Source organism: Lampetra planeri, chromosome 16 (assembly GCF_965212315.1).
Source record: "Lampetra planeri chromosome 16, kcLamPlan1.2.h2, whole genome shotgun sequence".
Taxonomy (NCBI): domain Eukaryota; kingdom Metazoa; phylum Chordata; class Hyperoartia; order Petromyzontiformes; family Petromyzontidae; genus Lampetra; species Lampetra planeri.
The window spans coordinates 6,735,060-6,750,744 of NC_136122.1; the positions used below are offsets into that span (position 1 = coordinate 6,735,060).

Below are 15,685 nucleotides of genomic sequence, written 5' to 3' on the forward strand. Positions count from 1 at the left end.
AAGAGTATAATTCACTAATAAAGTGATGCTTTACATAATCAGCAAATGACCATGTGCCGACTGCACTTTATATCTCCTACCTTGACTCTGCACATTAAACTACGAACTTATCCTTAGATGGAGTCTGCCGCCAGTGAATGCACATCATTATATTTCTCTCGTGAACAAAGATTGCCCCTTTGATGCACATTAGAATAATGGTAATTGCATACACGTGACTGCATGAGCTAAGGGATATTAATGCCCAGCCAGAGCTTGTGGCTTTCATAGCCATATTGGCGTGTAAAACAAACTATGTATCCAGCCACACACTACACTATCCAGCCAAACTCTACTATTCCAGCCACACGAGTGTGTGCATGCAAATGTTGCCAGGTGCACACATTACGCACGTCGTTTCAATGCATGCGCTGCGTTCACGTGCACCCAAGTCTCCCCCAAACGCATTCAGTTCATCGCAAAAACGACGGACCCATTCAACGAGCTCCTGGGTGCCATCAGCTTGGTATAACCGTGTGCTGGTCATTGTACAAAGCACAGCAGGGCTGTGATGCCCCATTTAACATTACACACGGAGAAACGTCGTGATTTTTATTATTATTTTTTAGTTTATTTTCATTTTACTTTTATTAATTTAAATTTAAATGTTTTACCTACGTGACTTTACCGACAAAACCCAAGAATATTATACACGGTGTCCACAATATATCATTACCCTCATCTTATAGGTATTAAGGGAAGTAAATGTTAAATATAATATCAATTGAATGTAAATATAACTTACAAGTCAATGACAAGTGGCCTAATGAGAATGAATCTATTACGAATGGGTGGAGTGGTAGCACCGTAGTGCTTATTGCACTTTGCATTGAATTGGGTCACCTGTGTTCGATTCCCGGCCATGGTTAACATCATCATGGGACCTCCCATTTTCCAGTACCAAAATATGAGAATAGGTTTTCCCCTTTTTTCTGGCCACAAAACAGGTGTTGAGATGTTAAAACACCAAACTGAAACCTTTTACGAGGAATCATGTCTGCATTAACCACAATACCTGTGGTCAGAATGCAAAAAATATATATACTCTGATAATTTATGCATTGTCTTTGAAACTGATTGGTCCACAGCAGAGACATCTTTCTTTCGAGCCTCGTCTCAAACGGTGTGAGACCAGCATCCTCTGGTCAGAAAAAGGGGAAAACCTATTCTCATGGTTACCATCAGTTGAGAGTTTTTATTTCATCTGAATGGTGCCTGGGCTACTCCCTTCACCAACGCACACTGATCAGCATGGTGATGCAGCAAATCTGGCTGTGACGGTCCCACCTGATGACGGAGACTTGTGTTGCCTCCGAAACGTCGTGATTTTATTATTTTATTTTTATTAATTTTAATTTCATTTTTTACCTACGTGACTTTACCGAAAGAACTAAGAGTATGAATCCTTGCAGTCACAAAAGCTTCAAATCTAGAATGGTGAAATATGGTCAAACAACCCCCAAATGACCGACACGGCATGAGGATGGCCTTCATTCAGCGGTGGATTGACAGACGGCTGTATATAATTAAAAAATTATTAGTATAAAATGCTCATTTTCTAACATATAGATTATCATGGGTCAGTTTAACACGTAGGCTTTCGCAACCAATATCATTCATAATAAAGGCGTTTGGGTTAGATCGCGTAAGTATAAATGTGTCGTAACCCTCCACCACCCAACACAGCCAGTAAGGTTTGTCACGTCAACAACGCGCCAATTAGTTCTGGCAAATCGCCCGGTTTATGCTGAATGTAATTACCAGTGAAACGTCGTATTACTCAAATTGTAAATGTTGTGGATTTACTCTCCAACACACCGGTGGGCTCAAGTAGTAACTAATTGGCGCGTTGTTCACGTGACAAACCTTACTGGCTGTGTCGGGTGGTGGAGGGTTACGACACATTTATACTCACGTGATCTAACCCAAAAACCTTTATGATGAATGATCATGGGTCACAACATTCACTGCTAGCCAGAGGTGTGGACTCGAGTCATGCGACTTGGACTCGAGTCAGACTCGAGTCATGATTTTGATGACTTCAGACTCGACTTGGACTTGCCTCATCTTTGACTCGACTTGACTCGGGACTCGAGAGCAAAGACTTGAGACTTACTTGTGACTTGCACAACAATGACTTTGTCCCACCTCAGAGGTGTGGACTCGAGTCATGCGACTTGGACTCGAGTCAGACTCGAGTCATGATTTTGATGACTTCAGACTCGACTTGGACTTGCCTCATCTTTGACTCGACTTGACTCGGGACTCGAGAGCAAAGACTTGAGACTTACTTGTGACTTGCACAACAATGACTTTGTCCCACCTCTGCTGCTAGCCATTAACTTGTCCGAGAGGGTCAGTGTGAGTCCCCAAGATTCTCACGGGAGAGTATATTCCTACTCCATATTCTACGTGTCATACTACGCAGCGTCATTGTGATGTGAAGTATTACCTGGAACAAATAAGCGCACGACACGCAGGTAAACCGAAGCACAAACTTAGGTATCACCGGAAGAACAGGACATTGCAGAAAACGTCGTGCACACTACTCAGGCAGGTAACCTTCACCAGCACAGCAAGAGTAGACGCGTTGCACTGATGTCACTCACCGCAATTAGACTTATCACTGTGGACTGACGAGAGGTCCAGACCTAGGTTCAGATACCAATCGCCATCGGTGTTGTGCACGACCAGGAATCACACTTGGCTCACTGGGATTGTACAGCCGTTCACTGGCAGCTAATCCGCTGACATTGAAACGACATGCACGCAGCAACAACACCAATAACAAGAGCGACCATTTGCCACTTAGTGATGGTGATGTTACCGCAGCACTTGCGCCGGGATAGATTTCGCGTAGTGACCATGTGCGCTTTGAGGCCACGTAAAGTGTAGAAGGCTATGTGGCTAGGAGTCATGGAACAGGCTCAGGTACTAAGGGTTATTTGACTGAGATGACTGGAAGATGCACCGCCTGTATTCCCCGCTGTGAAACCAACTCTCCACATGCGCACAAACAAACGCACATATATAGACTATAGGCAAAATGGAAAAACTGTTCCCAGTTCTTCAAAGTCACATAGCACACCAAGAGAAAATGAAAAAAAACGTATCTTTGTGGTCTGCAAGGGTTCTGTTGTGTGGTCGGGGATGCTGTGCATTCACCTGTTGACTCCGTCAGCCATCCAGCGTGACAGGAGGGACATTGCCTGATCCTGGCAGTCTCTGAGGCTGTAATGGCATGCCAGTGCAATAACCTGCTGCTGCAGCTCTCTGTGTAAACAGCAGATGGACAGAAGAACACACAAGAACAAGTGTCAATCGCATCAACAGAAATAATTACTACAATATCAGCCAACTACAGTAGAGCCTGATATTTCAATAGCGTTGGTTTGTCTCATCAATAAAACGTCCGTTCATCTCGTACCTCCGATTAGCATGGCTGGCTACGTACAGTGCGAAAGAAGTTCAATATACATACATCTCCATGCACGAGTGGGCATTTTGTTGGTCATCTCCACTTGTGGGCTCAAAGTAAATGGTGGAAATTCCACATTCCTATAACAGGGGCCAGAAAAAACCACCACTGTGCATAATAACCACTACCACATCAAGTTGTCGAGAACGAGACCATGACATGTGTCTGACTGTGTTTCTGCGTGCAAGGTTACTTCAGATGTGATCAAATATTGACAAATGTGGTCTCAAATTAAGCAGATTGTTTTCGTTGCAAGATCATAGGACAATTCAATGGTTTTAGACAATGGAATTAACCAACTCTTTAAGAATCACAACAAAGCCCATTGTGACACATAGCCTTGCATAATCTTACACGGGCATTAGTCCTGGAAAGCTAACCCACTGATGGACTAATCCGTATTTATACTTAATTCTGGTTTTATATACATTTATGTATATTCCATATACTCAAAATATGAGGTCATTTGGTGGAGTAGCATTTTTTTAAATGACTATCCAATTGATTTCCACTTTAGATGAGTGCAGCCATCCTTGGATGGGTGTCTGGCGATCAAAGGCATGGGAATAGAGACCGACCCATCCAAAATAATAACAATAACTATTATAAGTGCTGTGACAGGTATGATTTCAATGCATGCCACCTCAACGGCATCGCTCTTCAATTCGCAGTCGAGCATAAATATAACCGCAGTAAGACGGATGATGAAAAAGAGCTTTGCATTGACAGGCCAGATAACAGTGCAATATACAGAGTGACAGGGAAACCAGTCGATGCATTACCAGGCCCACTCATGAAAAAATCTTAGGCAGTCATCTCCGCGTGGAGCTTAGCGAATAGCAAACGCATGGCACTTATTTCCCAGACATTGATTTTGGAGCCGATTGGATCTAGAACTATAGGGAGAGGTGACTGATATAGAGAGATAAATTGAGAGTGGGTTTTTTTTTAGTAATGTGTCGATAAGCCACCAGCGAGATGTCGCGATAGTAGGCGCTGCACTCACTGCAAGGTGTGTGGGGGGTACAGGATCTGTAGTGAGGTCGTGAAATACATCTACACTCACTTGATGAAGAGGGATAAGGTTTGCTTTATTACGAGTAATATTAGATGCTATCTCCGTCTAAACATATAGTACAAAATGTGATCCAATGACTAAAGCCCAATCTCATCAGATGATATTGGAAGCTAAGCAGGATTGCTGCGGGGTTAATGTTGTAGGCGGCAGAGGGACGTAACGTCAGCGTAAGATTAAAATAACACCAAATAAATATTAAATACTCTCAAACACAACTGTCGGCGGTTGCAGAACATGCTTAGCCAACAAGAACACTCAATTGATTTTGATAACGTTGAAGTGTTGTGTAAAACTAATTATTACTGGCCAAGACTAATTCGAGAATCCATTGATATTGATAAAAATAAAAAAAAATAACTTCAACCGCTCTGACAACTACAGGCTTGGAAGCGTATTATTAAGTAATACATTTTACAATTATAACTCCTTATTGAGGAAATACATACTACACTTTGAGATCTCTTTTGTGTTTGAGTTGTACGCCTTCTGGTGTCATCTGGTCCAACACCAATGGGGACTAGGCTCTAAAGAAAGCCGTCTCGGGTGTGGACCAATCAACTTCAAGGATAGTGCATATTATCATTATCAGAGTTGCTTCTTTTTGTTTGCATTTTTGACTACTTGTGTTGTGGTTATTGCAAACATGATGCCTTGTATAAAGGTGTCAGTTTTGTACCAGTTTAAAAGGGTAAAAACCTACTACTCTGAAACACATACTAATTAACGAATTACTAACCTATTATATAATACGTTACGTCCCTCTGCCGCCTCTGATCTCTGCACCTGATAGGTTCAGGTGATGACGTCGCCCTGCTGCTCTGTTTAAGACCGGAAGCAGGTGGGTTGCATCACGATTCTGGCAAATCTCCCGATGATGCTGGTTGATGTAATTACCGGCGAAACGTCGTACTACTCAAATTGTAAATGTTGTCGGTTTACTCTCCAACACACCGGTGGGCTGAAGTAGTCACTAATTGGCGTTTTGTTTACGCGACAAACCCCTTACTAATTGGCTGTGTCGGGTGGTGGAGGGTTTCGATACATTTATACTTACGCGATCTAACCCAAAAACCTTTATTATGAATAATATTGGTCGCGAAAGCTTACGTGTTAAACAAAACAAATTGTTGCACTGTACGATACCACATACAGTATATGCTTCCCTGCCCATCAAAGACCAAAACTGTTCCATCGTAGTGAAGTATGTTCAAACAAATCGTCACAACCCGCATAAGCGTGGTCCTCACCCAGCAGTGTAAATGCAAAAGCTTTGTATGTGTATAAAAGACTATGTATACTCTCTAGTATTATTATTCTGAAAAATGTGCAAATTCTCAAGAGAACTCTGCCACACGGAAAAAATAAAGGTCTGAGCATTAATTGTAGACTTTTTTTTCTTATAGTGTCCCAGAGTTTTCAAGGCAGCAACTTGTAAAGGGCAATCCACAACTATGAGCCAGTGACTCCTACTAAAGAAGGCTCATTGCCCCAAACATATCCCGAGTCGTTTTTATTTTCTAAGCGCATTATGGACTGTTGTGGACCACCACTGCACAGCATTGTTCCAGAAAGGAAATAGTTTTCACGACGTTACAAATACATACATTTTTCCTTTTTTACGTGGAGAGATTGGCAGAAGTCTGTATCATTTATTTTCTTGACCATGACAATTGTCCCCAATATCACAACAAATGCACGATGAGTATTGAAACAAGATTTGCTCGTCGTGTCGACAAGGGCTCTGGTCATGTCGATGGGAGTCGTGTCACCGATAGGATCTGGCAACCAATCAGCATTTGATCCTAAAGACCAAAACAATCCGCTGGTAAATTTCGATTTAAAGCTTTCGTGACTGCAGGGATTCATCTTCTTGGTTCTTTCGGTAAAGTCACGTAGAATGGAAATAATAAAATAATAAAAATAAAACATAATAAAATCATTCTCACGACGTGTCGAGAAGACAGACCTGTTCTCCACCTGAGGACGGCTGCTTGCGTTGTGGCCGAAACGTCGTGAGAATTATTTTATTATGTTTTATTTGTATTATTTTATTATTTCCATTCTACGTGATTTTACCGAAAGAACCAAGAAGATGAATCCGCTGGTAGGTGAGAGCCTCCCAGGCCATGTGGGTCACGGGATTTATTGGACCGTATACAAATGCTGCTGGATGGAATTACAGGCGACTCCCGCACCTACGACCTAATTGGTTCCTGTGCGATGGTCGCCAGTCGAGCCGCCGTACGCCGAACCCTCATCTCCCATATGCGCAATGTCACACGTTTGGGGTTCTGTTCCTGGAAACCCATTACATGCCATCAAATACCAAAATTGACCACGAACATGAAAAAAACCGGGTGTCGCAAGTCACCTGCAGTCTGGAAGGCCAGTGGGCTCATGGATAAAAACAAATCTGCAGAAATAAATATAAAGAGGCGTCTTTATTTATAGGATTCTGATGGGGGGGGGGGGGGTTCTCAGGCACCACCCTGCAATGATTTCACTCCTACCCTTGCAAACCCTGTGCAATATGCCACTCTGGGCAGTTATAGACCTTCTCTTAGTCTGGTTGTATATGACGACGCTCAATGGCCTGTGCTAGGTGCCACTTTGTTCAGTGTGTACATAGCCCCCCACTTGGAGCTCTGCTCCAGCGGCGAGGGCTGCGTTACCATTGCGAGACGGACAACGCGCAGATCTACGTTCGACTGGGATCGGACTCCGTGTCCTCACACCGTCGCTGTCATTCGTAAAAATCTTCGATCCGGAAGAATTGTATCCAACTTCACAATGATGAGATCGAGATCATTTTGATTAGCTCCCCCCAGCAGCAGTCCAAGATTGGCCCCTTCAATCTGGTGATCGGTGGTCAGAGCGTCTGCCAAACACGCGAAGCGAGGAATCTTGCTGTCTTCTTGGATGAGTCTTCATCTTTCCATTCACGCGTCAACAAATTTGTCCGGACATCGCTCTTTCATTTTAAGGAATGTGACCCGGCTGCACCACGTTATTTTTTTATCTAGATGCTGAGAGACCAGTGCAGGCGTTCGTCTTCTCACATCTGAACTACTGCAAGCAATTCCTTGTTTTCCGGAGCCCTGAGTAACCTTCTCAGTAGACTGCAGTCCGTCCAAAATGCGGTCGCCAGGGTGCTCACTCGCATTTTCGGGACCACACCTCATCTGTGCTTATCACGTCTCTGCATTGGCTTCCAGTTCAAGCCCGCAATGGGTTTAAGATTCTCCTAGTTGTGTTCAATGATTCAAATGGGCTCGCTCCACCATACGTCAAGCAGTAGATTAAGCCACACACTCCACTACCCATCCACACACTCCACTACCCAGCCACTCACTCCACTAACCAGCCACACACTCCACTACCCAGCCACACACTCCACTACCCAGCCACACACTCCACTACCCAGCCACACACTCCACTACCCACACACTCCACTACCCAGCCACACACTCCACTACCCAGGCACAAACTCCACTACCCAGCCACTCACTCCACTACCCAGCCACACACTCCACTACCCAGCCACAAACTCCACTACCCAGCCACACACTCCACTACCCAGCCACAAACTCCACTACCCACACACTCCACTACCCAGCCACACACTCCACTATCCAGCCACACACTCCACTACCCACACACTCCACTACCCACACACTCCACTACCCAGCCACACACTCCACTACCCAGCCACTCACTTCACTACCCACACATTCCACTACCCACAAACTCCACTACCCAGCCACACACTCCACTACCCACACACTCCACTACCCAGCCACACACTCCACTACCCAGCCACACACTCCACTACCCAGCCACACACTCCACTACCCAGCCACTCACTCCACTACCCACACACTCCACTACCCAGCCACACACTCCACTACCCAGCCACACACTCCACTACCCACACATTCCACTACCCACACACTCCACTACCCAGCCACACACTCCACTACCCAGCCACACACTCCACTACCCAGCCACACACTCCACTACCCAGCCACACACTCCACTACCCAGCCACACACTCCACTACCCACACACTCCACTACCCAGCCACACACTCCACTACCCAGCCACACACTCCACTACCCAGCCACACACTCCACTACCCAGCCACACACTCCACTACCCACACATTCCACTACCCACACACTCCACTACCCAGCCACTCACTCCACTACCCACACACTCCACTACCCAGCCACACACTCCACTACCCAGCCACACACTCCACTACCCACACATTCCACTACCCACACACTCCACTACCCAGCCACACACTCCACTACCCAGCCACACACTCCACTACCCAGCCACTCACTCCACTACCCAGCCACTCACTCCACTACCCAGCCACACGCTCCACTACCCACACACTCCACTGCCCACACACTCCACTGCCCAGCCACACACTCCACTGCCCACACACTCCACTACCCAGCCTCACACTCCACTACCCAGCCTCACACTCCACTACCCAGCCACACACTCCACTACCCAGCCACACACTCCACTACCCAGCCACACACTCCACTGAGATCTCTGAGCTCCACCGATCGTGCCACATTCAGCGTGGTGACCGCGCTTCAGGCCCTGACCCCTGCTCGCACAGCGCCCAGGGGCTCCGGAGTTCTCTGCCCCTTGGAGGTCAGAGACTCACAGTCGATGGAGACTTCTAAGTCCCGGCCGAAGACCCCCTCCAGCTGTTTAACATGACCTCTCCCCCGCTCTCTCTCTATAGTGCTCTCTCTGTCTCTAATTATTGTTGTTGTTTTGTGCATCATAAGAAAGTTGCTAGCCTTTGCAACTCAATGATGTGCGCAAATGTGTTTTTAGTTCACAGTACACGTAGCATCACAACACACTCTTGCGTGACTTCGCAACAGCGGGCAGAGGGTTGTGGTGAGTAAATTAGAGGTGAAATACTTTGTGATTACTTCATCTATTGCACCGTAAACACAGCCCAAGATTAGAAGAAATAAAAGCATCGACTTACCAAACGAGTCACTGGTATATAGAAATATTGTCGGTTTTATCATTTGCGAATAATTCATTTAAGCGTTGGTTTGCAACACCCTGGTCGACTCCATCAATTTCTGTGGTCGACGGTAAATGAACATTTTATAACACCTGACTAATTCTCGCGGTTAAATGGCCTCGGAATTTTCTCTTCTTCCCTTTCGGATGCTCTTCGATTGCTGAGTTAATTGATTTTCGTGTAAACATTTGAAAACGGTAAGGTCCGCGATTGTGGTATTGAGAACATCACATTAACCGTTAATTAAAAAAACAGAAGCAGTTCTAAAGAAGTGAGTTTTCAATCTAGATTTAGTAGTGCATAGCTCAAGTGGCTTCCTAATATCGGAGGGGAGAGCGTTCCAGACGGTCGCGGAAGCGCATCTGAAAGCGCGCGATGTGGTGCCCGTTCTTTGTTCGATGGCTAGCCAAGAAGCCGCTGCTGCGAGGATGACCGGAGTTCGCGTGATGGTGGTTCATACTCCTTGACGAGATCAGCGAGGTTTTGACGAGTATGCAGCAGCGAGAGGAATTGCTTCATCGCGAGTCTCCGAGACGGGGTGAGGGCTTGGGGAGGCCTTCATCCAGTCGTGGATGATGATGAACAGGATGATGGTAATCTTGAGAGTTGCAGAAGAAAATATTTGCGAAGGGGTGCTAATTTATATCCTTTCCAGAAATAAATTCTGCGAACACTCACACACCAAATTCCGAATTACGGTGAGGTTTGTAACGGGTCACAGGAGGAGTTATGCCAAAATATTATTTTCAATAACGTGGTAGCTGATGTGGAATTTAATTAAATGGCCGTAGCAGAGGAAGGTTTACACATATAGATAAATATCAACAAAAACTATTGAAGTTTATTGAAATATTTATTTGACACTAGAACTCGGAGAAGAAACGTCTTCATGAAAAACTGCTGAGATTACTGTAGAGCCTTCAAAATGAGGTCTGTTACGCAGTGTAAAACTGCAGAATGATTAGACTTCGAACTAGTTTTCATAGTTGAAAGGTTTTGCAAAATACTACCATGTGAGCTGCTCAAAGTATTCACTGTCAAAACACGGGCTAATTCAGTTTGAGTCAGTTTGGATAATTGTTACAGCTGAGCATTTATGCTCAATGGGAATGTGTGCAACATGCAAAAGTGGTGGTGAAAAATACAAATAAAATTAAGAGTCCGAAATAGAGAACATGAAGTTCCAGGGCATGCTATTACATACACAAGGAATGCACACACTTTGAAAACTGCATTCATCGATAATCACGTAAATGCTCAATAAGTCGTAAAGCATCTACATTCAATGCATTCCTTCACTTTTTCACAGCGGACATCGATGCAGGATTGTTCAGAGCGCAATCTCTGTTGGTCCAATGTCCGTCACGTTTCAAATGTAGCTTTACATTTTGAATAAACGTGGCGAACGCAACAACGAAGTTGGCCAATTATGACCACGGGAGGTAAAAAAAGCTGAATCCTGCAATCTGAGTCAGCGGGTCGCCGATGTGCATCTACAATGCAGACAATGTCTGATTTCACAGCATTGATCTGCTTTAACACTGAAAAAAAAATCAATGCAACAGGCAGGCCCAGAGTTCATCCTTTCAAACAACATTGCAGTGGGGGAGTTAGTCGTGAATGGCAGATCTTAGAAATAGTCCGGCAGGCAGATACGTTGTGGTGTAATCCATCAGATCATTGCAAATGCATTTACACACTGCCTCTTAACAAATGAGGCGCTAAGGGAATGTGTCTGATACACACGACGTGAGTAAATGGCACGTTTGTTTTTTTAGCAGTATACAAAAGCATGCAGTGGAAAAGGCAGATGCATAAATAGACGAGCCAAAATGACTTTGCCCTTGTTCTCAAAAGTGTTTTTTTTTCCATGCACGCTGCTACGTTTTGATGTTGTGATACCACATGCCAAGGTGAGCTCTGGGAATCTATTATTCTGTCATCTGGAAATAACTTCAAACCAAACCCGCCCAGCTCTCTGGCAGGTCGACGTAGATCACGAGGTTTCCTTGAGCGAGAGAATGCTGTACACACATCACCACCTGCTATAGATTATAATGTCCCTGCAAAAACAAAATGAAGCGGTTAATTTAACCGCACGCTGTTAAGGGGCATTTGCCGAACATGTACGTTTCAAAAGTTCAAATGTGGTGATTCTTAATGAGCGCTAAATCATTTTAGCTAATTTAACATGTAGGGCCTCGGCAACCAATACCATCCATAATACAGGTTTTCTGGGTTAGATCGCGTAAATGAATAAATGTGTCATTAAATCCGCCACCGCCCGACACAGCCAATTAGTAAGGGTTGTCACGTAAAGAGAACGTGCCAATTCGTCACTAGTACAGCACTAGTGTATAGTGTAGTGTATAGTGTAGTGTGTAGTGCATAGTGTAGTGTATAGTGTAGTGTGTAGTGCATAGTGTAGTGTATAGTGTAGTGTATAGTAGTGTAGTGTATAGTGTAGTGTACTAGTACAGCACACCGGTGTGTTGGAGAGCCAAGCCACAACATTTACAATCTGAGTACGACGTTTCATAAGTAATTACAACTAGCTTCATCAGGCGACAGCCAGATTTGTCAGGATAGATGTGATGACAACAGCTAATTCACATAATTGTTTGGCCATTTGGATAGACAATGAACCGTGAGGATGTGTCAATGTCGTCGTATTTGAAGTCATGTTCTTTAAACTTCAGTTAAGGATGATTACGTATTCATGCAGATGTTATCCTTCTCTCTTTCATTTTTACACTGGTTAGGACAAAGATCGCTCACGTAGCCTTAATCAGACTGTAGGGGCAAGTGCTGTTTGCGAGTATATCTGAAGGCCGGCAATACACACGATGGGGTGGGTGGCCAGCACCACGCCCGGCCGCCTTTGTCTCCCTAGTGGCGATGTTTACACACCACACCAGGTACTCATTCGAGGCTGAGTCGACCTAGGGGGAGGCCCAGGACTGGTTCAAATATTTGATTGTAAGCGGGAACCGGTGCCTAGCCCAGTGCACTAACCACTAAACTGCCGCTCCCCATTAGTATACACACACAACCAGCGTACACATACAACAACATCATGTAAACAAACATTTGAATATATGTACTCAGAGAAAGAATGGAAATGTAATTATTGCTCCGAATATCATAATGGATGGAGCCTCTGGATAGGAAATGTTTGTAAAACGTGCACTTACTGCATGTGGTAGGGTGAATCATCCTCCGTGTCGTTCCCTGGCCAGCCCACGGTGCGGTAGACCGGTGTGACTTGCTGCAGGACAAATTCCTTTAAAGTAATGAAGGGAATTACGGGTTTTTTTTTGACTAAGCGAATATAATTTAGAATTTGAAACATTTTTTTTTTTTACAAATTCACCAATCAGTCCATGTAGATATGAATGTTCACGTTTCACATCTTGATGAATACGAGTGGCCACACATGCAAGGTCACTTGCCACGCTTAGGTATTCTGTAAAGACACACCTCTTGCTGCTGGCCTCCATTTGCCATCTGTGACCAGTGCTCTCTGGACTTTGAAGTTTTAACATTTCCTAACTTCCTCGAATGGCACACTGAGATCCCTGGATGAATTGTGCCATTGAGCTATACATATTGCATAGCTATATAGCTTTTTTTTCAAATATGAAAACACAATAAACTCTAGATTCTATTTAGAGTCTAGGCCTATTCATTACCATGCTCCCCACACCCATTTACTTTTCTTAATTGTCAATATGGTACCTTTGATTTGTGTTGTTCTCAAATTGATTATTTCTCTCCTTGTAATTTTCAAATGTGATTGTTTTGCTTTGCACTTCATTTACTTTGCTGTATCCGTTCCATTTTGTTTGTCGGGGTGCACGTGACTGACTCATGTTTCCTTTCTGGCAGTGTGCACTGATTGAAAACCTTCTTCTTGGGACACATCGATACACTTTCCTCATCGATGCACACTAACTTTCGGCGTTATGTATACCTCTACCATAGGTATTCCATTCTGCTCACTCGCTCTCTTGATTTCATCGTTCTGTTTCAATCCACCTTCAACAACTGTTCGAGGTGGATATTCTGTTGAGTGTTCAAATTAAATGGTAATTTGATTTACCAACATTTACACTAAGTCAATCTTTGCAACCTTCTTTGTGAAATTATCCAATCATTTCCTTTCATAATTTATTTCCACTGCTTGTTAAACTATCACCAGCAAATCCATACGATATTTGTCAACAACTTATAAACATGTGATAGGACTAGCCTGTCAGTATTCAAATCAGTTTTGTCCCCATTTTTTAAAGAAGAATGATTGCAACGTCATCCCTATGTTGGAGGCATCTCCTCTCAGTGTAACCTTTAGTAAACAAGTGCACTAATTGTGTTTCAACTTCTGGTTCCAATTACTTTGATGGTGCCCACAGTTATTCAATGTGGCCTGGGAATTTGTATTGTTTCATACTGCAAAGGGCAGTGGTTATGTTAATACTGAATGGTAATGCTTAGCATTTCTTAGAGTCACTGTGTTTCACTGGGCTACTATGTTCGATAAACCCATAGTTTTTTTTTACAAATTCTATATACTAATTAAAATAATTTGTTTACCTAAAAAAAACACATTTTAGTTGGACAATGTTATAATGCAGTACACCTGTGTGGGAGAGAAATTAAGACACAGCGTGTCAGAATGCAGTTTTCCCTCTATCCAAAGCGATGTGCAAGCGCACGTTCGCAAACACTTCACCATCGCCTAAATAGCACCATTTTTCTTTCTTTACTTATCAAATCACAAATACCTCATCAAACAATCCATTCAGTGATTGAATAACCATCACGCACGGTCAGTGCAACAATGTGACTGCCACGAATGGCCAGCGGCGAGGACAAATGCGCAAAAGCCATTTTACTTTGCGGTCCACAGGTCAAACTCATCAACCGGTCACGTTCAACCAACACCAAGGTCCCCCCCCCCCCGCGTGGCTGCAACTGACATTGTTGTACTGACTTCTCCAACGTCACACAAACACCCCGCCATTCCCCCCTTCCCGTGCAACCGCAAAAAAACACGTACGGAAAGCAGCAAATGTCCCGGTGTGCGGTCCAGAATTTTGTCGAGGTACTCCAGGACATTGCGGGCAGCCTGCCAGGGCAGAGCATCCCACTCCCGCCTCAGATAACGACTCAGGCGCAGCGCCAACTCCTGGGGAAGGTATCCTGCCCTGCACACAAATGCATGCAAAAAAAATTAACCCGTAAAAACAAAGTTTTTCACTATAAATCCTTTATATGCGTGGCATCGGTTTTATTTTATTATTCATTTCTGTTTTTCTTGAGTAAGAGTTTCATTTTTATCACATTGGTATTTTAAATTAAATATGAAAAAAAAAATCCTAAAAAGTGGAAAATTTTGGAAAAAAAATTTCACGAAAATAAATTGTCACGCACAACGAGTCTGTGTGCAAAATGTCAGCTCGATTGGATCACGGGAAGTGGGTTAAAAAAACGACCGAAAGATTTGCACGGTCGTAAGCGCGCAAGCAAGCAAGCAAGTGAACTTAATATAAAGGATTTAAAAAGATAAGTGTATGCCACCGTGCTGTGATGTGGCCCATCTCATCCCATGCATGCCACGTATTGCCTTTGGTCAAAGTGGTATCATCCAAGCTCAGCAGAGGGGCTCATTATCCCAGCCGGTACAGTACGGAGGGGTTGTATTGATGAATATTCCATAATTTAGTAATTGCCGGTAGCCACATTTTCCAGATTTGACAAAATTGGGCTGTGAATGGAGTGAATTAAATTGTAGGTATTGAATCTAAACTTTGCGGGAACTGATGCATCTTCTGACACAAACCACAGCATGATTGGGTTGTGGCTTTGATGCCTCGTTGGTAGGAATACAAACCACTATATTATCTGAAAGGCAATTTTTTTAAACATATCAATAACATTAAAAAACATAATACACTAAAATATCACATATGTGATTCGCTGGGGGCTGAGTTAAATACTACACTGGGTGTGTGGGCCATTTATT

At 43.9% G+C, this 15,685-nt stretch overlaps 1 protein-coding gene across 1 annotated transcript in view; it reads right to left on the reverse strand.

The window, feature by feature from the left end:
• The window catches only part of TRHDE (thyrotropin releasing hormone degrading enzyme), a 213,440-nt gene that overhangs the window by 27,340 nt on the left and 170,415 nt on the right, over positions 1–15,685 (reverse strand). Inside the window, exons 13-15 of the mRNA XM_078601407.1 lie at positions 14,720–14,867; positions 12,855–12,943; positions 3,205–3,312 (exon numbers count right to left, since the gene is read on the reverse strand). Of these exons, the coding sequence (XP_078457533.1) occupies positions 3,205–3,312; positions 12,855–12,943; positions 14,720–14,867 (345 nt within the window). The remainder of the gene's footprint in view (positions 1–3,204; positions 3,313–12,854; positions 12,944–14,719; positions 14,868–15,685) is intronic.